The 23,760-nt window shown below is 40.7% G+C and overlaps 2 protein-coding genes and 1 long non-coding RNA gene across 6 annotated transcripts in view; 2 read left to right on the top strand and 1 right to left on the bottom strand.

Moving 5' to 3' along the window:
* The window catches only part of LOC139606579 (plasma membrane calcium-transporting ATPase 1-like), a 29,377-nt gene extending 12,526 nt beyond the window's left edge, over window positions 1-16,851 (bottom strand). The window contains exons 1-7 of one of the 2 annotated variants that reach the window (XM_071458835.1): window positions 16,732-16,851; window positions 11,149-11,439; window positions 8,270-8,467; window positions 6,793-7,050; window positions 5,162-5,287; window positions 4,137-4,340; window positions 2,840-2,869 (exon numbers count right to left, since the gene is read on the bottom strand). In XM_071458835.1, coding sequence (XP_071314936.1) covers window positions 2,840-2,869; window positions 4,137-4,340; window positions 5,162-5,287; window positions 6,793-7,050; window positions 8,270-8,467; window positions 11,149-11,344 — 1,012 coding nt within the window. In that variant the 5' untranslated portion in view covers window positions 11,345-11,439; window positions 16,732-16,851. Of the gene's footprint in view, window positions 1-2,839; window positions 2,870-4,136; window positions 4,341-5,161; window positions 5,288-6,792; window positions 7,051-8,269; window positions 8,468-11,148; window positions 11,440-12,512; window positions 13,455-16,731 lie in introns of those variants that run through there. The other variant, XM_071458839.1, reaches the window with a different exon arrangement.
* LOC139606638 (uncharacterized) lies at window positions 9,682-12,506 on the top strand. 2 transcript variants are annotated; one of them, XR_011684662.1, is made up of 3 exons: window positions 9,682-10,004; window positions 10,147-10,306; window positions 12,016-12,506. It is a non-coding gene; the product is annotated as an uncharacterized lncRNA (long non-coding RNA). The 2 variants fall into 2 exon arrangements; XR_011684663.1 differs by having other exon boundaries at window positions 10,144-10,306.
* Window positions 14,881-23,361, top strand: bet1l (Bet1 golgi vesicular membrane trafficking protein-like). Of its 2 annotated transcripts, none has more exons than XM_071458893.1 (4): window positions 14,881-14,947; window positions 17,731-17,816; window positions 18,183-18,239; window positions 21,940-23,361. In XM_071458893.1, the coding sequence occupies exons 1-4, from the start codon at window positions 14,929-14,931 to the stop codon at window positions 22,105-22,107; spliced, it is 330 nt and encodes a 109-aa protein (XP_071314994.1). In that variant the 5' UTR covers window positions 14,881-14,928; the 3' UTR covers window positions 22,108-23,361. The 2 variants fall into 2 exon arrangements, with proteins under 2 accessions (XP_071314994.1, XP_071314987.1); XM_071458886.1 differs by lacking the exon at window positions 14,881-14,947 and adding an exon at window positions 16,786-16,808.
* Window positions 23,362-23,760: the final 399 nt, after the last annotated feature.

Below are 23,760 nucleotides of genomic sequence, written 5' to 3'. Positions count from 1 at the left end.
ATCATAAAACAGGGAGGATTCCTATTTGAGTATGATCAAATATGCTTGTAAAACAGGAGACATTAGAAGTAATAGCCTGTCTCTGTTTTAGATAAAGGCCTGAGGCCTGTTGCACAAAACACCTTAAGTTTTCTACTTATGTATGAACTTAAGGTTTCATTTTTCCTTAGCTGAGGGAGTTACTTAAGGATGATGCACAGAATCTTAAAAGGGTATCTTCTGATCGTGGAACGCTCTTGTTGGGATTTGATCATTTTCTTCATTTAGCAACATAAACTCAGTCATGTTGCAGTTAAGAAAGAGTCAGAGATAGAGTTTTTGTTCCTTACTTTGTTCGCTAAGGTCTTTTGTGCAGTGGTTTAACTGACTTTAAGTGATTCCTTATGTATAAGACTAAAATAAGGAGCAAATCTTTAATACTTCAATAAACATTTAAAGAAACATTAAGGAGAATAATTGTTTTTGTGCAACTGTTTTTCTTTTAAGGAAATCTTAAGTCAGGCTTAAGGAAAATCTTTAGGTGTTTTGTGTAACTGGTCCCTGGGTCTCTTTGCATCTGAGGTAAACAAATACCTTGTCCACTATATGAGCAACTGCAGCTGTCAGGAAGTCCTATCCTATCACACTCTACAGTACATTTTAATTTCCTTAATGAACATCTGGTTCATTTCTTTCTATGAATCACACAGCAGGACCTGAAGATGGTGATGTCAGTATGTGGCTCCACAGACACAAGGACAATAATATAACTAAGTTGACATTTTGTCATCAGCATTATTGTTACTCATTATTAAAAGTCTGTGTTAACGGAGTAACAAGTCAGAGGATGTGACAAGATGACCAGTACAGGGCGGGGCCATGATGTTGTGGGTCAACACGTAGGTGGTGTTTGTCTAATCCCAGTCTGAGGTTTGTTGTGTTAGTTAACGAACTGATTTACTAACAGACCAACCAACCTGACTGTATCATCTCTGTCCTCACCACAGTTACAATAAACTGCATTACAGTAGAGCCAAGTGACACTGTAGCTCTGTGACAGAGTGAGGGTATCTGCAAGTGTGTGTGTGAGTGTGTGTGTATGGGTGTGTGTGAGCGTGCTGATCCCAGCTCAGTAATGAGGTTATTAGTGGGCAGGCAGCAGCAGCAGGCAGGAGAAGAAAGCAGCTGCCGAGCTTAAGGCTGATAATCTGCTTGGTCCTAATCACCATCAACCGAGTCAGGAGCACCTGCTGCTGCTGCTCAGACCACAGGGACACACACTGCACCATGTGGCACCACAGGGACCACAAGGACCCAGGAGAATCTGCCAGCCACAGAGAACTATGAGCGGACTCAAGGAGAACCAAGAGTCTGACTGACCCCACCTATGACCTCTGATCTGCTGCAGGATCTTCGACCTGTCTGATCAAAACCTCTTGTGAACCAACACAGATTTTTTGATTGATTGACTCAACTGTCCTGCATCACATAGTGCCAGCCAAATCATAATGTACAGACCCACAAATAAAAAAACAACAACAAAAAAAAAAAAACACTCACTTTACTTTAAAGAAATGTTCTGTTATGATGGATGCATAATTTTACAGGCTCACCTAAACAAAAGCCTCTTCATCAAACAGCCAGCTCAACATACAGTCACAACCAAAACTAATCAGTGGCTTTGAGTGAGTTTGTGTTTATTCATAAATCAATTAAGATATTTGTCCCTGGGAGTTTAGACATGTCAGACTGAACATCCACAATCTACGTTTCAGTTATCTACCCTAATAACATGGCTGTGTTCACAAACCAACAGAATGATTGCCTGCTAGATGTCCAAATTATATCACGTTTTTCAATCTACCACAGAGTCTTTTTCATGTATGATGTACTTGGAAAACTACTATGCACAGTCAGATATTTCTCAAAGCAAGGTTATCTGTAAACTTTGTCGGGCAACAGCTGACACTTCTGTGGGAAATACAACAAATCTATTGTCACTGCATACATAATTAAATTATATTTGGCAGCAATTCTCCCAGCAGTATATATAAAAATGAATGGAGTATAAAATCATTAAAAATATATAAATATAAAGTAAGATATGCATATAAATATATCTTCTCTTCTAAGGATATGGTGCTGTTCAAAGCTGTGAATATGACCATCTTGAAAACAGTGTCTTTAGTGCAATATTGTGTGGAGAAAATGGATAAGCACATAGGCTGCTTTGAGTCTGGATATTCTCCATTGTATGTTTCAAAAAGATCACAATTTAGGTAGCAGATCATTTCCACTACCACTGTGTCATCTCTAGTGTGTGTCATCATTTGCAACAACGAAGTTCAAATTATCAAGACTATGATCTCAATCAAGTGCTCTGTTTTTACCATCTTTAAAATCTGTAAACTAACAAATTAGTCCACTTTGACTGAATGAATGTAACTGATAACTGAAAGAGTGAATGTTGTAATGACAGTGACAAAGAAACTGTGATGTGTTGCAGCATGGCCAAAAACCTGATGCACTTAAATGGGTTGTTTGACCCTCTGATCGACGCCTCGCTTCTCACAACTGATTAATGCAAAATGCATAATACTTATATACCCCTAGCCCTCACACAACTCAGCTCCCAAATTATTTTGGGTAAAACAGGTGCATTAAAGAAAGGGAGGAGGAGCATCCTTGTGGGGCAGTACTTGAGACCAAAGACCAGTGACAGCCTGTGGGCTTCTGCACTGCTCCACAGGTTACAGCCTGCACTCACAGAGGACAGTAACAGGTACTGTAAATACTGCCATCACGTTCAATGCAAGCTTCACAGTAACTCACACTACTGAAGCAGTGATGTGTTGCTCACCTTTCTTGCTTTTGTCATTGTCTTTTTTACCTGTGAAAGAAAAATATGCAACAACCATTAGTTAGTTATACATATGGAACAAAATATTAATAAAACATTAAAAGAACCAAGAACTACAATTTATTATAATACAAATATAATATTCCACTTTTAATACTTTTGGGCTCAACTGTATTAACCCATTAGGAAGGGATGCAACATATGCGTGTTTCTCCCTGGATGTGACGTACACATGTGGTATATGATTTTGTCATTTTTAAGGCATGTGACTGACGAAATGCTTTTCAATTCGCTGGGTCAGGAATGCGAGATCCATTATGGGAAATGTATTTTTTTTAGTTGGTTTAGTTATTAAGAGTTGAACTGAAATGGGAATGTTAATGAATATGCTTGTTTTTCCAACCAGATCCAGTTTCAAAGGAGAGCCCATGACTTATAATAAAAGTCAGAGGTTTAAGCTCTTAGATGGTTTTTATTTAATGTTTCTATCTGCTTCAGAGGTTGCAGAATAAAGGTTTTGGTGAATGTCAGGTTTTTCAGAAAACCCTCAGGTTTTAGGAGGTTGTTTTCAAACAGTGCTGAGGTTTTAGAACGTATTTGTTTAGAGAACACCCCAGGTCTTAATTAACCCAACAAAGCAGACAAAGTCGGATTCTTTGTCAGTCCACCACTTTGGTCCGAGAGACTGAGACACCCTGACTGTTGTCAGGATCACGTTCAGTTCAGACACCCAGACATGAACTGCCAAAACTTTGCTGATCCACAGACTTTTCATCAGTGGCTGTTTAGTTTAAATTTATTGTCAGTGTTTTATCCATGCAACGAACCTTCAGTGTCAGTGTGAACTAGTGAATCTGTGTGATGGCTGTGGCTCAGCAGACCAGAGCAAGTGGAGGTTTAATTCCTGGCTCCTTCTGTCCACATGGTTAAGTGGTCTTGATTGTGAACCTCAACTACTCCTGATGGCTGGTAACATTTATGGGGGCTCGTTACCTTTGGTATGTGACTGTGTATGTGAAGTCCATTTAGCATCTTTAGTCCATTTAGTATCTGCTCTCTGGGATGGATAAGAGACATCAAGAAATGCCACTGTCTGTTAATGGTCTGTCAGAACCAGTTTGTCAGATGTGCTTACACCTGATCTGAACATTCACCTTCAAAGGTTGAGGGAAAAGCCGGTTGTCATAGAGGGTGGGGAGATGTGATATCATTTTAATATGATTTCAGTATTATTTTCAATCTCTGCAGGAGAACATTCACAGTGTTGGGCTTGGCCTGAACTGAATGCTGAACTTACTCTTCTTGTCCTTCTTCTCTTTCTTTTTCCGCTCCTCTTTCTTCTTCTCCTTCTCTTTCTTCTTCTTCTCTTTCTCACCCTTATCCTCACCGTCGGCATCACCTTCCTCACCGGCACCGAGCAGTGTGAAGATGATGCCGGTCTGAGAGTTCACGCCTACAGCGGTGACCAACATCTTGCCTGAGCCCTCCATCACATGGGTACCTGAGAGAGAGAGAGAGAGAGAAAGAGAGAGAGAGAGAGAGTTATTTCTGTCTGCTCTAAATAAACAAACTCTCTAACCTTTTAGTTCATTGTCATGTTATTGTATATTTGTTGGGATGTTTATATGTTTCTGTTACAGTGTATTTACCTGCTTTCCTTGTGTTTTACTAGTCTATACATTGTTTTACTTGCTTTCATTTTTTGAAATTGTCCTTTGTACAGCACTTTGGTCAGCTCAGGCTGTGACATAAAGTTAACTTCATTTGAAGTTGTCTTTATGTTTACATGTGTCTGTGTTGTATCAAAGTGACTTTTTCTTATTAATTTCAAACGTGTCTATCTTCTCATTCTAGGAAAGTGCTCTTTCATATATTACATGGGGATGGTAGGGGTCAGTGAGCAACCTGATGGAGCTCATGCTGAGCCATCTAAAAAAAGTATAACGCCCAGTTATCATCCAGTCACATGGGCCCCTCTTGTGAGATAGAGCGAGAGAGAGAGACAGACACAATCCCTGGTTGAGCTCAAACCTGTGACATCGCTGTAACATCTTTATGGCTCTGAGCTTCATCACTGCTGCAACCTGTGTGTCCACAACAATTACTCTGTACATGAAACAGGTTTTTCATTTTTCATTTTACATAAAATATTCATACAGTGACATGTCTTCAGTATCTAAGGTGATTCATTTAAGTGCAGGAAGAGTGTCCAGTCTGCATGTGTGAAAACCAGAGTTAACAGTAGAAAATCAGCAGTGGAAACTAGATGTTAACATCTCAGGTCACATTGAACTCTGCTATAATTTGATGAGAGTGAAGCACCTGACAGCATCATGGGGTCTTCGTTGACACTCTTCTTGACATGGTCTGACTCCCCGGTCAGTGAGCTCTCGTCGATCTTCAGATCGTTGCTCTGAATCAGGATGCCGTCAGTGGGGAGGAGATCACCTGGAACACAGATACACAGAGGTCATCGTCATCAGGTGGTTATGTGACATCATATTTAAATCATTTGTCTGTCAGGAGAGGAGAAACAAAATTTTAGCCAGTGCAACAGTGAAAGGGAGGGATCATATATGTATTATCATATATACAGATCCTTTGATATATGAAGTACCAAAAGTAAAATCTTTATATGTACATATATTAAAAATATCTTTATAACAAATTTTATATGGTGTAACATATAACATACAACTGTATTTGTTAACAATGCATATTTCATTTCTATATGCAAGTTTATTAAAACAACATACATATAAAATTGTATATGCTTGTATGTGTTTTTCTTATTCATTTCTCATTCATTTCAAACGTGCATCTTCCTATTCTAGGAAACTGGTCTCAGACTTTTGGACCGTACTGTAAATAATATCAACATATATTGACAGGCTGTGGGATGGATATATATTTATGTAACATATGTCTAAAATATAAGCATACATACATAAACATATATATTTGTATGGGCTGGACATATATGTCAATATATGAATTCTTTAATAGGTTCTAATAGTTTTCATATATAATCTTTACCTATATGTTATTTTATATATTATATTTGCATATGGGCATCAGAGAACATGAAGTCTGCTATGGGTTTGAATCTCTGACTGTTTCATGAGTCAGAGGTCACTGAACTGTAAACTGTTGACCAACACAGACACAATATCACTAGCTCCTATAATATAATAAGAATATTTTATAGTCTTGATGTTCTGATGTGAACTTTGACACACTGTTTACACTTTTATTAAATTAAAATGAGGTCTGTATTCAAATAAGTTATCAAGATAACTAACAATCCGATCTTGACTTTGTGTTTACACCTGGTATTTTAAATTTGCTCTCCTCATCCTCATTGAGGTCAGATCTCTGTCCTCCTGAGCTAAACCTACGTGTAGGTAATCTGTGGTGGTGGCAAAGCAGCTGTAAGTGTCAAAGATTGCTTTAACACCTGCCTAAGATCCAAACACAATGTGAGCCAGACTGCATCCAGAAGTGGTCAGACAGAGCCAATCACATTCTGACCCATTTACACCTTGCATTTCCTTATCCACATACAGATCTAATTTAATACCAAGTGAAAACTGGGTCTCAGTGATCCCTAGAAGACAGTTATTGTAATGCTGAAATGACAAAATTATTCTGTTGCCATTAGAAATCTAAAATAATCCATATAAAGCTTCTGGAAAGGAACAAGAGCTACAAGTCATCAAATACTGTATCTGCAACCTTCCACAATTAACATCCAGCCGTTGGACTTTTTCCTAAAAGAAAGGAAACAGTAAGGTCTATCATGGTCTCCTCTTTGTGTATTGTGAAAATATCTATGGCAAAATTATGATTTAAATCAGGAAGTATCTGACTCAACAAGATTGTGCATCTGGACGTTTGATATCCAGCTCATCACTCAACAATTTTGTTTATGTACATAATTTTTGTTCTCTTACCGTATTTGACCTGTGCAACATCTCCGACAACGATCTCGGACACATTGATCTGGATCACCTGCCCCCCTCGGACCACGGTGAACTTCTGCTCCTGCTCGATGCGGCTCTGGAGGCCGCGGAACTGCTTCTCTTTGCTCCAGTCATTGAAGGCCGTCACCAGGACCACACACACCACCGACAGCAGTATGGCAGCGCCTTCAATCCATCCAGCCTCTGCCTCACCATCTTCCTCCACGCCGCCGGCGGCACTGCCACAGTCTGAGCAGAGACAACACAGGAGTTAAAGTTCCCCTAGTTCTATAAATACTACAACAGTGCCGCCTGATAGAAAGTGACCTCTGACCTTTGCATACAGCAGGATCCAGGTTTCTAACTTTGGAACAACATGACACGTTGCTGCTGTGACAGAAAAACCACTGATTTTAATGATGTTTTAATCTAAAATTAGTGATAAACCAGTTTTCAAATCCAGCAGGACTCTTCAGGTTTTCATTTGTATTGGTCCCTGCAGAGAGTTAAATCTTGGAGACAGTATCTTGTTAGTAGATGATAATGATGATGACGATGCAAGCAGACAAATAAACCAGGTGCATTTTTATAAATGCAGACGTATTGTTGTCTCCACATGTGCAGGGAGTCCTGCAGGACTTTCAGATGAGGAGGCAGCACAAGTGAAAATGATAATTTAAAACACTTAAAGCAGTAGTCGACACTAGTTTGTGCGCTGTTGACACAAAGAAGACATACTTGGTACCCTGTCCTGCATAGCGGCTCGATATATTTACCCTGTCTAATACTCCACTCAGTTCAGCACAGTATACAGACACATCAGGGATCAAACCTGCAGACAGCTGACCCTGCCTCTTGATTCTCCCCGTGACCAGAGTTGGATGAAGCCTGGTTTTGGTGAACTGACCTTTCTGTCAGCAATGGAACCTGATTCAGTGATTCCAACATTTACATTTACATACACAACTGAGTAGCAGACAGAAGAGAGAGTGCGAGAAGCAGAGAGCGAACCAGAGTCTCTGCTTACACAAAAAACCAGAGATGAATGTGTGAGCTTGCTCATATGAATGTCTCGAACACGAATAAGCCTCGAGTAGACACACTTTCCTGTGACTGTCAGTGAATCAGATGTTTTCAGAAAAGCATCAGTAATAATATTTTAAAATTTGATTTTAAAACTGAATAAATGTCAATAGACAAGTTGCAGCTCAGCTTCTGATTGCCTGAACATGAGTTTCTGATATGACTACCTGTCATATCAGCTGTACATATGAAGCTGAGATGAGATGAGATGGGACAACAGAAAACAGAAAACACACACTCTCTGCTTGTCCCTGTAAACAAGCTGACCAGTGAGATGTGTATATAAACAAAGGTTCATTATAAAATGCAAAGAAATATATTTATCTGAAGATGTAATGTTTCATTTCATCAACAAACAGATTGAAAATAGAAAAGATGAACTCACTCTTTCTCTCAGCATCTGGCGGTCTGTAGAAAGAAAGGCCTAGAGAAATGATGGCTGCCACTTCCAGGATGATGAGCGTGACATCCTGCAGGGCTTCCCATACTAACTGCAAAAAGGTTTTTGGCTTTTTAGGAGGAATGACGTTCTGTCCAAACTCCTTTTTCCTTCTGCTGATGTCCTCTGAGTTTCCATCTAAACCTGCAGCACAAAGACAACACAAAGACAACATAGTCAGTCTACACGTCCTCCTCTGAGCCTGGTTTAAACCATTAAACTGAGTTCATATTTAATATAACATCTGTTGAGCCAAGATAACTCTTAATCCAAACCTCCTCATATGTGTTAAACTCTGAAGAATAAATGTTATGAGTAATAAATGGTTTAACATTTTTAATCACTGATAAATATTCATCATATTATTATGAGGCTCACATCTGAATTTGAGCCAAATAATCAGATTATAGTGAAACATATTTAACCCACATACCCTTCAGTGTCTCCACTTTTACAAACTTTGCTCAATCTCACAAAATTTCATTTTAAATTTTATGGGAGATTGTAAAGTTTCCGAGGATGACCACTGATGACTTGAACAGAGGTAGTCTGTTCACAGCTTCCAAAAATGTAATGAAGTTTTGACTTTTAAGGTGTGAGTCAGACAACAGTTATGTGAACAAAAAACAGGTTAAATATAGAGACAATCACCAAAGACAATGATGGTAATAAATTCTTTATCATCCTGTCACTAACAAAGTCTGATATGTTGTACTGTTGCAGATGTTAGGGTTTCTCAACAAACCTAAACCTGAACCACCCACAATTAGGACACACGATTCACCCCAACATTAATCCATTATGTATATAAAAACATAACTGTAACATATTATCTGTCGAAAAAAACATGAAAGACAAAAGTTGCATCGTTACAAGTTTGTAAGTGTCCAATTCTCAGCAAGAGGACTGCATCCCTGTTTGATATATCCTGTAAATGAAATCTACTGAAGCTGATGTGCACACTGTCCGCCTTCTGTCAGAGATGAGAGAGAATAAATCTAGTCAATCAGAGACTGTTGTTGCATCCCGACTGCACATAATTTCACAGATCTCCACAAAGTGTTTTATCATAGGTTTTTGGAGGAAGACACTCCGTACCAGCCTGTCTGAATTTACAGTGTATTAGTTCAACATGCTGTGTGAAAGCAAAAAACAAACAAACAAAAAAATTACATAAAAATTAGACCAATGCTCTGTTATACTGTTATAAACGTGCATACTGTGTTGAACAAATAATCATAACGGTAAAACAACTGAGAAGTTATGTAAACTCACATGTGATTTAGCACCGCAGGAGGTAATAAGTCAGCATTATGTGCAGACTTTGTAAAATGCATCTGTCTACTGTTGCTAAAGAGGAACTTAATGTAGTTAAGGATTAGGCAACATGGGCTGCATCAAAATGTATTTAAACAAATTACAAATGTTAATTCCCTTCATTTGAATTATATTTTTTGAGAAGATGACACATGTTTGTGTCTCTGTAGTAGTGTGGTGTGCAGAGCTGCAGACTAGTTTCCGCTGTGGAGCCTCACAACATGTTGGGACTCGTTTAGGTCCCTTTGGACACGCTGCAGCTGACTCAGTGAGTCTCAGCAGGTTTTTAACCCAGCGCTTCTCTTCATGTTGTCTGAAACTGAAACTCAGTGAGCAGAGCACTGAGCATGCTCTGTGCTTTCAGGTAAGTGGGATTACACTGCAAGTTAATGGATCTACCCCCCCCCCCCGGCTGTCACCCCAGAGACGCAGAGAAGTAAAGCGGTGAGATGGATTTTCCACAGATTTCAAGCTGCTACTGACATTTTACTTCTCTCTGCCAGCAGGAGTCGAAACACTGAAGGTGTTTACTGAGCGTGTGCAAGACGGACAGACTGACTGAATAAATGATGAGGAGGAAAATGTCAAAGGGCAGACGTATGAGGCACACTGAATCCACCAAGAGACACTGAGTCCACCCAGGGACACTGAGTCCACTGTCCACAGGTCAGCACAATAGAGCAACTTTAAAGCATGGCTAATATTTACTGTTATGGATTATGTCTCTGCAGGTAGACTTTTATAGAAATGAACTGAAACCAAGGGGTGTATGGAGGAAGAAAATCAATCTGATTTAGATTTTAAAAATTGCCTTTAATATGAATTGGTGACATCTGGCTGATACTCAGTTGGCTGTACAGGGTCACCATCAACACCTATACCAATCAGATGATGGATTGATCAAATGATTAGTACATCTCCAGTTAAAGACACACACTAGGATTTTTTGACAGCATCCTCAAAGGTTTCCTCTAAGCTCAAAGCACTAAATGACATCTTTGAACCTTTTCAGTCAAACCATAGTCCACTTCACTGAAACTGGCACGGAAACAAGATAAACCTTTTTTGCCCATGCTGCTGTGAATTCTCCATTTGAATTTTTCTTAATTTAAATGCAGTATTTATAGCCTGGAACACACTGTGTTTGTCTCATACAGTTTTGCCCTGAAGCTGACACAGAGCAGAAGAGGATCAACAGGGGCTGCAGGTCATAGTTGACTTTGCCCATCCCACAGTCAACAGTCCCTGAAGTCAGACTAAAGCACAGACTAAACTTTATTTGTCCTCTGTTGGTTAAATGGTGACAGAGTCAGGGGGAGGAGTCTGTGAATCACAGGTAGAGGGGCCTAAAACATGATCCCATACCACCATGGCTCCAACTAAACTACATAAACTGAATTTAGAGTGGAACATCACACTGCCTATGGCTGATTTGTGATTCACCTGTATGGTGCTGTGACCACTATCTGTACGGACACCACAGAAGCAGAGTTTCTGAACATATTTACCTTCAACAGGTGACGTCCTCAATCTGGCACACAGTCCGTTAACATCTCCATAACAATTTTGGATCTTGGCCTGTGCTTCTGTTCCTCTCAGCTCCATGAGTGAGCGCAGCTCCTGCAGTGAGCAGCTGAACTCTGCCTCATGGTTGGCCTCATCGCGTCGGGCATGTTTGGCCCCACGAAAAGAGTTATTGGCCATGTCTTCTCCTCTGGGACTTGACAGAGGCCTCCCCGAAAAACACAGACTCAGTGGTGGGACTGAGGTGCAGATCTGGCCTTACAGGGACTCTGTGACTGTAGGAGGACAGATAGATCAGGTTATTTCAGAGGCCTCGTTAGATAACAAGTACACAACTCTTGGGAAAAAATGTCGAAATTGGACCACACAAAGAACGTGACTGGACTTAACATTTGGGGCTGAGCACAGCACACCAAGGTCATGTCCTCAGTCTAGGTTCTGGGAATGTGGGGGGTTACACTCACCAATAACATGCAAATTACACATTACGGTTTTTTAAAATACTGATTCTGTTTTTAAGAATCAACATACTTAAATTATACTTTACTCCTTTATTCCTGGGCTGCAGGAGATGAAAAATATCAGAAAAATCTCCTGATCAAACTCAACATTTATGTAGGTGTCTAACTTTGTGCTTATTCTATTGTCTCACCTCATCACGTAACCTCACGTCAGTCACTGTATGAGTGAATAGCCCTCAGTCAACCAGGTAACTGACATGTCTGTTCTCTAACCCCAGTTAACAAAACAGTAACCAGTGCATTTTAACGGCACACACATATCTGTGTGTGGCATAGGATGCTGTGCATGCCCGTGTGTGAACTAAAAGCCTTTATATTTGTTCCTCACAGGTTGTGACCTCTGCGCCTTCAACTGTAATCTGTGTCAATCAGTCAGCAGAGGCTTAATCTGAGCGAGAGAGAAGCAGCCTGTTTAAGGCTGAAGGAGAGTAAGAGAAGAGCAACTGAACAGAAGTCATGACTGGTTAATAAAGCTTTGCTGCTCACTATACAAAATTAAAGCTTGGAATTAGTGATTGCAACCAACAGTCCAAACACACACAGAAATGTTGTTGACAAAATAAAACAATAAGGGCTGAAAATATCTGCGTTAGAGAAGCTGCAACAAGGTTAGTCAGATTTTTACTGGAGAAATCCTATGTTGTTCAGTTACTGATGAACTAATGACAGCAGTACATGAAACTACACAAACTGTAGCTGTGTGTAATAGCTGAATAAACTCCAGCCCTCCACAATGAGGAAACACATTCAGGATTTTTGACAGAAACCCTTAAAACATTTTGTCACTTCATTGCTGCAGTACTGAGAAGGAGAAAAGCTTTACTTACAGAAACTTCCCCCATCGCCTCCTGTTAGCAACAGCAGGTGTTAGCGTCAGTCCGATTACTCTGAGCAGCAGCGTCACACTCACAGCTCCAGAAAAAGCCCATAACCCATCCACAGTCTGCAGACCTGCTCCAAGACCACAGTTTACTCCCCAAAACAGCCTGTTGTTAAGAAATTCAGTTTGACCTTCAGCAAGCTCTCAGTCACAAGCAGCGCTCCATCGGAAGAAAAAACAGGAGCTGGCTAAATGATTATCTGAGGAAAGCCTCGCTTAATCTAATTAGACAATCTGTGGCTTCAGTGAGCGCCAGAGAGACTGCTGCTGCTGCAGCTCTTCCTGCTGAGAGGGACACACCAGGTCTACACACACCAGGTCTGCACACATCAGGTCTGGACACACCAGGTCTACACACATCAGGTCTATAAACACCTTGTCTACACACACCAGATCTTCACACATCAGGTCTACACTGACCACATATAAGCCTACTGTTGCAACTATTCCTGCTGAGAGGCATACACAAGATCTGCATACACCAGGTCTGCACACACCAAATCTAAACACACCAGGTATACACTGACCACATCTGAACCCGCTGCTGCAGCTCTTCCTGCTGAGAAAAAAGACACTATATCTACATAGCCCCGCATAGATCACATCTAAAACTGCTCTTCCTGCTAAGAGGAACACACCAGGTTTAAACAGACTTGAGAGGAGATGTAAAACTGAAGACAGGGAAGTCAGAATGTGAAGCAACCACCAGAAAACACCCCAGTGACCAGTGAGCCCCTCCTGGCAACCACCAAGAAAAACTCTTGCAACCAGCTAGCGTATCCTAACAACCATCGAGGAACAGCCTAGCAACCAGCTAACTGTAATGTCGATCCTGTTCTCGCTGCTCTGACTGCATTAGTCGTTGTTCACAACTGTTGTTTCCATTTGTTACATAAACACACACACAAAACTCACACACTTCCCTTCCCCCTACACTCTGAGCAGCAGTGATTCAGGCTGACGTCAGGAGGCACACACACACACGTGACACACACACACACACACACACACACGCATACACACACAAAGGTGGATTACAGTGCATAGAGAAACAGGAGGATTAACTGAACTCACACTCACACACACACACACGCACACACACAAACACACACACAAGGTGATATCACTGTTTCATATTTGGATGATAGTGTTTTCACACTGAGCTCGAGTGACCTTTGACCCCATGCTCTAATGGGGTCTACCACAGTAGTATTTTAAGAACTCATTGAACAGATCAGCCAGGGACTGTCCACGTCCCCACACATTCTCCAGTTTGTCAGAGTTCTGGATTCATTTTGCCACAAAACCATGACTTATACACATTTTTTATTTGTTATCTAGTACACACTTAACCGCATGTTGCAACTCTGACCTGAGGGTGATTAAGATGGAGACTGTTAAGGTTCAAATAAAAAAATACATCCCACGAGGAAGATTAAGTCTGTGGAATAAGCTTGCTTGATGAATTCATTCTGGGTGAATTGCTTCAGTCTGCACTGGGTAAGCTGACCTGGGATCAGCTCACCAGTCTATGCAGTTTGTGTTTGCTGCCACCCTGTGGTCACACATAGTCAACACGCTGCTGACAACATACTTGAAAACCTAATACCTACAGCATTTTACTGTTATACCCGTGTGAGTCCTACAACCAGGAGCTTGGTGCTATAAACGGGAAGAGGTGGAGTAACAACATCAAACAAATTATTGATTTGAAAAATGTAGTCAGATGTCTCAGAGATTCAGTTTCCTGACTTTGGAAGATACAAAAAACAGGTTTACTAAACGACGTAAAATGCAAACTAAACATTCATCTGCTTCTCTTCTTTTTGTCGTTTGACAATTTGTAAAACTTTCTGTTTTAATTCTTACTGAATGTGTTTGTACTGTGGCTCTGTGTGAATTTACCACACTGTATTTTACTGCTTCGAGTTATTTTTGTCTTTCATGCATTCATGAGCATCAGTCTTTCTTTAAAAATTAAAAAAAAAGATTTGTACTTCATGCTCCAAATTTAAAACGTTATTTTACATTATTATATTAACGTAAAATAATATAATAATTCAAATTTTTCGAATTTTCATGCACATTAATGCGTTTATTTTGTTCCTGGGACATATGTAAGGAAATAGATTGTCAAAAAAAGCTAACATGTCAGATTGGATTAGGGAATAGAATGAATTTAGGAGTCTTTTTAAGTCTTTTTTTTTATCACGATTATTTTTTTACCAGTTACTGATGCTGGACCACTGGGAGTTTTTAAGAAAACATCAAACACACAAACTGCTGTTTGCTTGAGGTGGTGGTGGGGGCGTGGTCACGTCTATCAAACCGGTAAACAGCTGATCGTGACGTCACTCACCAACATGGCGGACTGGAACAGAGGTACTGTTTTTCGACACGTATTCACTTCTAAATATTCGGCCGTTAACCCGCTCCAGGGGCTCAGAGCTAACGTTAAAGCAGAGTGACCGATTGTAAAACCGAAATGACGGGCCGGGTCAGCGGTTGTGCTTCATGTCTGGATCCGTAGTTACTTCACTTAGAGCCGAAAACAAGCCAGGAACTTAGCCAGCTTAGCTAGCTGTGGAGTTAGCTGATAAAGTACTGATATGTTGCTCATTTTAAACAGGTCCGGACGACTATGAACGGAAAGTTTTATCAGTCAAGTTTCCTTGTCTGATGCCACACGTTAGCCTAAATTTGGATGGAGTTGTGTGCAATACTAACACTGATGTGACTGGTGTTCATACGGTTTGTTGACTGGGTGAAATATTTAAGTATTTTATTTTGTCTGGTCGTATGGTCATGCCGGTGGAGGATGACGTTAATTATAAGATATCAGATAGGCTGATGTGCACACAGTTAACGTCTAACTAACTTATCATACATTTTTTGTTTTGTTTGTTTATAATTAAGTATTTGTCTCTTTATATGTTTCCAGTAAGCAGTACTGATTTAGTATTGTCAGTATCAGGGGTCAAATTGGGATGGGGGGGGGGCTTACGGTAAAGTCTGGGGTTACGGACGTTTTGAAGCCCCCACTCAACACAGATGTTACTTGGTACACGGTTGTCATGGTTACTGTATTGTTGTGAAAGAATGCATTTAGATGGACACCTAGTTATTTTTGGAAAAAAAAATATATATATTGTAATAAAAATATTGTAATTTAAAACATTTCCTGCATTTTTACACCAACTAATCTTTTGGATTAAGTCAAGAAACAGCCACCTGCACTAATCTAACTTGATCAGACTGAGATGCAGTGAAAACCAAGAATAGTTTATAACGGGCCAGAAAAGGACAGGAAGTTATTATTAGAAAAATGTATATTTCATATTTGAAAGAGGTAAGTAGGTTGGAGGTTACTAGACCATATTCAAGGTCAAACAACTAGTATCCAAACAATCTTGATGAATGAAATTGTGTCACAACAGTTATTTTAATGCCATCATTTTACTCACTTCTGGAGGTAGCTATTCTCAGCTGCTGTAGTTGTAATGTTATACAGGAATCAGTACTTATAACTTCCACAGCAAATCACTTGAACCTACATTACCTCAGATCAGAGACTGCTGTAATGCAGACAAACTGTGCTCCTGTGTGCACAAAAAGACTGTTGAACATTTATAATTATATTTTTGCATGACACTCGGTCTGAGGCTTCCTCTTTTTTTTAAATATATTAACCAAAATGTAAAATTATATCACTAGATTTTAGTATTGAGGTTGATTCGTGATTTTTGCAAAGGCATACAAACCTAAACGCCCGTTATTGAATCATGAGAAAGTTTCATTGCCATGGAGACCGTCGCTGTAACCATAGTAACTCCCTCACACAACGGCCTGTGTGCGTAAGAAGACTAGCATAGAAATACATTACAACAACAGATGTGAATATTTAAATATTTTCCTGATTATCCGAATAACTCGGAGCTGTCTTGTCTGTCCCTGTGCTGTCAGTGTCCTCTTTCTGCGCAGCGACGTTATCAGTTATGAATTTATTTTTCATGCTCCGCCGAATTATCTAACCGTGTTTTTGTGTCTCAAATCGAAATAGCCAGATACCATAAGGGGGAGGGATGTCTAGTTCACCAAGGCAACAGAGCTTAATAAATACACATAAAATGTTAGCTAACTCAGAAATTAACTTTTGAAAAACTTACCACAGCAAAAAAAACGACGACTGAGTGTGAAATGGTGATTTTCGCGCCGTTGGAAACCCGAAGCGCCTTGATGACGTGTACGTCTCATGACGTCGATGCCTATATATATATATATATATATATATATATATATATATATATATATATATACTAGTTGCTAGTAGCTTGTTAGCATTGGCTAACAATTTTTCTCTTTTACTCTGGAGTATTTATCAAGACCCATGTGCTATTAGATTTATTAGGAGATTAAAAAAATACAAGTGTGTTATGATGATATGATTTTGACGGCGATGGAGCTTTGGCGGGTTCTGACAGATTTAAGCTCCTGGTCTAGTGGTTTGGCCACAAAAGACATTTCTCTCTTAGATTCTCAATTAAACTCCCAGAAAATGTGATCAGTATGCATATACCCCACCAATTACAGGAAAAATAGACACCCAGATCTGAGACAGAGAGTAAATAACCTCTCAGTTATAAGATGTGTTAAGAAAGAAACAGGAAATTACACAGCAGTTATTATTTATGTAGAGTTCATTAGCAGGAGATTCTTTGGAAGAACTATTAAATTCATATGCACCGGAAAAGAGACAGATCCATTTAAAAGCAATTAAATGTTGATTTATTTGTTGAAAACTTGATTTAAAAAAAAAAGACAAATTCTACATTTTTACAACAACTATATTTTTGTTGTAAGCATGTTACACAATCAGTAAATTGGAATTAATTCTTCCATTTTCCCTAAAAACCTTCTTATGGAATGACAGTTACACATCAGTTCCTTTTTATGAGAATATTAGGAAACTATGGGACTGGTAAAATAAAGTGTTACAGACTTAGACACTGACTGACACATTACAGAAGGCTCAAGTAGACTTTGCCTACATTTAATTATAAATTTCACACTTGTAAATTAAAAGAATTACATAATCTTCTGAGGACTTACTACAGAAACACGACAATGGATTCATAACCTGGTTTCCTAATCCGATGTGTTTACAGGTCATGGCTCCGTGGATGACTTGCTGGATGCTGAAAACAAACGTATGGCTGAGAACCTGGCCACCAAAGTCTCCAGACTGAAATCTGTGAGTCACAACAAACAATTACTTCCTCTAATAACAATTCACACACCTGTTGGTATTAATATGACATTGATATGAATGAAAACACAGGGTCTAATGACAGAGGGTCTGTACAGATTTTGAAGCAAGGCAAAGTTGTGATTTATGATATTTGGTTGTAAAACTGAAAAAAAAACAAGATTTCTGTGTTGCTGGTCTGGATCTTCTCTGTTGGATGTTCCCCTCTAAAAATGTGCTTTCGTGGTCACTCTGCTGTCTGTAGTTTGACCCTGAGATGATACAAAGATGTATTTCATATCAATAATCTCTCCTTTTCTAAAAACATAAAAAACTGAAGTGTAAGACCTGTCTTGTTTCTGTATCTGACAGCTGGCGTATGACATCGACAGAGAGGCTGAGGATCAGAATGAGTATCTGGACGGCATGGTGAGTCCATCTGATCCACGAAGCACCTTTGTTTTTTGTTTTTATGACCTCGGAAAGAGCTGTTTTCTGAAATGTATTTTATTTTTTTATTTTCTTTATTTCACATTCGACAACATATTCCATGCTCCTGAGCTATCAGCACACTTTCAAAGCCTCATGGGAGCTGTAGTTATTGAATGTGTACAAAATGATCGCTATTGTATGTTCATAAAGGCTCCTCTTCACTGAGCTGGTCTGGACAGAAGTTAACAACTGTGAGAGACGTGCTGATGTCTTTGACCATCAATCCAAAATTATGGTTGGAGATCAGAATCAGAATCAGAATCAGAATCAGAATCAGTTTTATTGCCAAGTATGTTTTCACATACAAGGAATTTTTTCTGGTGATTGGTGCAATTGATCAGCAACAGTGGGGCTCTCTAGCCTTGTTGATGAGGCTAATAGCAGATGGGAAGAAGCTATTTTTGTGGCGAGAGGTTTTGGTCCTGAAGGACCGCAGCCTCCTGCCAGAGGGGAGTGTCTCAAAGAGTTTGTGTCCAGGGTGGGAGGAGTCAGCTACAATCTTCCCTGCACGCCTCAGAGTCCTTGAGGCGTACAGGTCCTGGAGGGACGGAAGATTGCAGCCAATCACCTTCTCAGCAGAGTGGATGATACGCTGCAGTCTGTTATTGTCCCTCTCCGTGGCAGCAGCGTACCAGATGGTGATGGAGGAGGTGAGGATGGACTCAATGATGGAGGTGTAGAAGTTCACCATCATAGTCCTTGGCAGGTTGAACTTCTTCAATTGCCTCAGGAAATACATCCTCTGCTGAGCTTTTTTGATGAGGGAGCTGATGTTTAGCTCCCATTTGAGATCCTGTGTGATGGTGGTTCCCAAGAAGCGAAAATGCTCCACGGTAGCCACGGGGGAGTCACACAGGGTGATGGGGGTGGGTGGGGCTGGGCTCTTCCTGAAGTCCACTATCATTTCCACTGTCTTCAGAGCGTTTAGCTCTAGGTTGTTCTGCCTGCACCAGGTCACCAGACGCTCAGTCTCCCACCTGTAGGCAGACTCATCGCCATCAGAGATGAGTCCAATGAGAGTGGTGTCGTCTGCAAACTTCAGGAGCTTGACAGACTGATGGCTGGAGGTGCAGGTGTTGGTGTACAGGGAGAAGAGCAGAGGAGAAAGAACGCAGCCTTGCGGGGATCCAGTGCTGATGGTCTGGGAGTCAGACACGTGCTTTCCTAGCTTCACGTGCTGCCTCCTGTCAGACAGGAAGTCGGTGATCCACCTGCAGGTGGAGTCAGGCACGCTCAGCTGGGAGAGCTTGTCCTGCAGCAGAGCCGGGATGATGGTGTTGAAGGCAGAGCTGAAGTCCACAAACAGGATCCTGGCATAGGTCCCTGAGGAGTCCAGGTGCTGGAGGATGAAGTGGAGAGCCATGTTGACGGCGTCGTCTACGGACCTGTTGGCTCTGTAGGCGAACTGCAGGGGGTCCAGGAGTGGGTCAGTGATGGATTTGAGGTGGGACAGGACAAGACGCTCAAATGATTTCATGACCACAGAGGTCAGGGCAATGGGTCTATAGTCATTTAGTCCTGTGGGCCTTGGTTTTTTGGGGACAGGGATGATGGTGGAGGATTTGAAGCAGGCTGGCACGTGGCAGGTCTCCAGTGAGGTGTTGAAGATGTCTGTGAACACTGGAGACAGCTGATCAGCACAGTGCTTCAGGGATGATGGAGAGACAGAGTCAGGACCAGCTGCTTTGCGGGGGTTCTGCTTCTTAAAAAGCCTGTTGACATCTCTCTCCAGGATAGAGAGAGACGTTCCTTTGGTAGGGGAGGAGGAGGGTTCTGATGTGGCTCTGATGTGGAGGTTAGTGTCAGGCTTGTCCCACTGTCTTTCAAAGCGGCAGTAGAACTCATTCAGATCGTTGGCCAGACGGAAGTCGTTAATGGAGTGGGGGGGTTTAGGTTTGTAGTTAGTGATCTGTCTGAGCCCTTTCCAGACAGAAGCAGAGTCATTGGCTGAGAACTGGAGCTGAAGTTTCTCAGAGTACAGTCGTTTAGCTTCTCTCACCGCTTTGCTAAACCTGTACTTGGACTCTTTAAACTTGTCCCTGTCCCCACTCCTGAAAGCTTCCTCCTTTTGCCTCCTGAGCTGACTGAGCTTAGCTGTGAACCAGGGTTTGTCATTGTTATAACTCACCCTGGTGCGTGATGGGATACAGCAGTCCTCACAGAAGCTGATGTATGACGTCACAGCCTCTGTGAACTCATCCAGACTGTTGGAAGCAGTCCTGAACACTTCCCAGTCAGTGCAGTCCAAACATGCCCGCAGATCCTCTATGGCTTCACTGCTCCACTGCTTTGATGTCCTCGCAACAGGTTTACACAGTTTTAGTTTCTGCCTGTATGTGGGAATCAGGTGGACCATGACATGGTCAGAGTGGCCCAGTGCAGCCCGGGGGACGGCGTGATAAGCACCACTGATTGTGGTGTAACAGTGGTCCAGAGTGTTCCCCTCTCTGGTCGGGCAGTTAACAAACTGTCTGTATTTGGGCAGTTCATGACTGAGGTTCCCTTTGTTAAAGTCACCAAGGACAATAACTACGGAGTCCGGGTTGGTCTGCTCCACACACAGTATCTGGTCGGCGAGCGCCCGCTGTGCCTCCTGCACGTTGGCCTGTGGTGGGATGTAAACACCGACCAGGATGATTGAGGTGAACTCACGGGGGGAGTAGAAGGGCCTGCAGTTTATGATGAAAGTCTCCAGGTCAGGAGAACAGTGCTGCAGGATCACTGTCACGTCTTTGCACCAGCCACTGTTTGCATAAAAGCAGATTCCTCCACCTTTGGTTTTGCCGGACAGCTCTGTGTCGCGATCCGCTCTGAAGAGTTGGAAGCCGGCCAGCTCCAGCGCAGAGTTCGGAATCGATCCACACAGCCACGTCTCCGTGAAGCACAGGACGGCAGATGAGGAAAAGTCTCTGTTCTTCTGCACCAGTAGCTGAAGTTCATCCAGTTTGTTGGGCAGTTTTTGGCAGATCTCACTGTAACCCAGAATTAACGCCAGGGCTTACACTTAACCAAGAGTAAAATATTCTTGGACAGTAAAAAAAAATAAAACAAAAAAAGAGTAATGGGTTGTTACATAAATGAAATAGATCCACCATATCCAAGCGTCCTGATAGGAAAATAGATATGGCTCATACCACAGAACTGCCACCCTGTCTGCTTCTACTCTGTCCAAATTCAAGTAAAGGCAAAAATGCAATAAAAGACAATTAGTCAATTTATTGATTAGCAACTATATTGATAACTGATAAATTGTTCTCTTCACTTCTCAACCAAAAATAATAAACATGACAAGTGAATATCTTTGTGTTTTTGTTTGTTTGTTGGACAAAACAAGACATTTGAATCTATTGCTTCTGGCTCTGGGACAATGTGACAGACACCTTTCAATTTTTACTGACAGTTTAGTCCAAACAATGAATCAGTTAATCCAGAGATGAATGAATAATTAGTTTTGAAAATGTGAAGGGGGCATGTTTTAGCTAAAATGGGAGGTTAAGTTGCTTTAAAATAACAGGCCTAAAATATAGGCCTGCTTTTCTGTTATGTCCCTTTATTATCTGAGAATTAATACAATAAATTACTTTCCCTGCAGAGTCAGTCCTTTTTATCCCTGCTCTTCTGCTCTTGTTCCTTTCAGGACTCAAACTTCATGAGTGCGACAGGCCTGCTGACTGGCAGCGTGAAGCGTTTCTCCACCATGGTACGATCCGGCAGAGACAATCGCCGCATCCTCTGCTACGTCTCCATAGGCCTGGTTCTAGTCTTCTTCCTGCTCTACTACCTGGTCTCCAGGATTCAACGCTGACATGAAAACCAGATCAGCCAGGAACTGTTCCTGACACCTTTGACTCTGACGTCACATCTGATCGATTTGAATCATCTCTGTGGCTTTCCTGCACAGGAGAAGACTTTTTTTATTCTGCACCAAAGTGAGAAAAAAAAACAGGGAAACAAACAGAAAACTTTTGTGAATTGTTGAACTGACGAGCAAGGGGAATCGAAAACAGTAGCAGTCATGGTCATACCAATGATGCTCGTGTCTCTAAAAAAAAAAAAAATTGAAAGAAACCCGGACTTCAGGGTTTTCTGTGGACTTTGGGCTTTCCTGTCGCAAGCCAAGAAGTCCTAATATGGGCAAAGAGATGGCGGAGCCTAAATGCAGGTGGGCTTGGGACCCACCACAGCTGAGTGCAATAGGCTGATGAACCTGTCATTTATGACAAACATGTCCTAGAACATAAGGTACATAACAGAGCAGCTGTCCCAGCTCCAGACTGCACAATAATCTAAAGCAGGTTTTGAATTGCAACTATTCCATTCACACAAAATATATACAAACTAAAAAACTCAAAATTTGAGCGTGCTGTTCCAAAGCAATGCCCAAAGGAAATGAAGGAACAACTCACAGCAGCAAAAACTCATAATAGATTTCAATTTTGTTGGTGAGACAGCTGCACAGAGGGCAGGAAACATTGTTCTTTTTCCTTTCAAGGTTTAATTGGCAGTGTTATAAAATGTCAAAGTTGACTGAAGTCAGCACACATTATTTTATTATTTCCCATTGGTACAAAACAGTAAAGTTTTTAAGGATGTTTTGAAGCAGGAAAAACACTTTCCTGGCAGTTAATCTAGAATATTCACTGTCTGCCAACTTGTGTCGTGTGGAACTGGGACAGAGTAGGTGATGGTTTGACATTTTAATATGTTAACAAATGGGTGCAGTTGATGGACACAGGGCTACAGGCAAATATTATTTTTTTAAACAACATTAAAACACCCATGTTTTTCAGTTGTGTTTAATTTTAGGTTGATGATCAGTTTTAGTTCTGTGTGTTTTTGCGGCTCAGCCTGTTTCATGGTTTACAGGAACATTTTGTTTATAACATTGTCTTTTTAATGACGTATTCAGTTGGTGAAAGACACTGGGAGACATTGAAAAGGGTTAAAGAGTTTCCTTTCTCTGTTTGTTCACATTCCAGGCTCTTGACTGCTGATCAGCCACAGCAGACATTTAATATTATTATTATTAATACACCTGCAATAAATGGTTTTAATTTAATTAATCTTGTTTGGGATAATTGCCTTTTTATATGGTTCATTATGGTTGTGGTCATTATGTGAGATTTTCTGGCAATAATTTATTATTTTCTTTTTCATAATACAGTCTAATAAAAAAGTGCATTTTTAAAATGTCATTATCATATTCATAATGACTCATATAGACAGATTTTATTTTGATAAAGTCAAAAAGAAACCAGGATTTCAGAAATACTGAGTTCATGTGCTTCTACATCAGGCACATGATCTTATTGCCATTTTCAATTATAATTTTTCTATTTTATTTCGAAACAAAGGTATAAATGCTGTTGTTTTGAAGTGGTTCTGATGGATAAAAAGAGAATCATGTTGATTATAATGACACTAAAAATACTGGAAACACACTTTAGATACAAAGCAC

This window comes from Trachinotus anak, unplaced genomic scaffold (assembly GCF_046630095.1).
Source record: "Trachinotus anak isolate AG129_WGS33_773 ecotype Australia unplaced genomic scaffold, CSIRO_AGI_Tana_v1 ptg000002l, whole genome shotgun sequence".
Classification (NCBI taxonomy): Eukaryota; Metazoa; Chordata; class Actinopteri; order Carangiformes; family Carangidae; genus Trachinotus; species Trachinotus anak.
Note: the sequence above shows the minus strand (reverse complement) of the source record. Positions and strands in the feature narration are given on the sequence as shown.

What these genes read in the sequence shown, in the direction of transcription:
- bet1l (XM_071458893.1), top strand. An exon ending in AAGTCTCCAGACTGAAATCT is followed by an intron (nt 17,817 to 18,182) that starts GTGAGTCACAAC and finishes TGTATCTGACAG; the next exon opens with CTGGCGTATGACATCGACAG. An exon ending in ATGAGTATCTGGACGGCATG is followed by an intron (nt 18,240 to 21,939) that starts GTGAGTCCATCT and finishes TGTTCCTTTCAG; the next exon opens with GACTCAAACTTCATGAGTGC.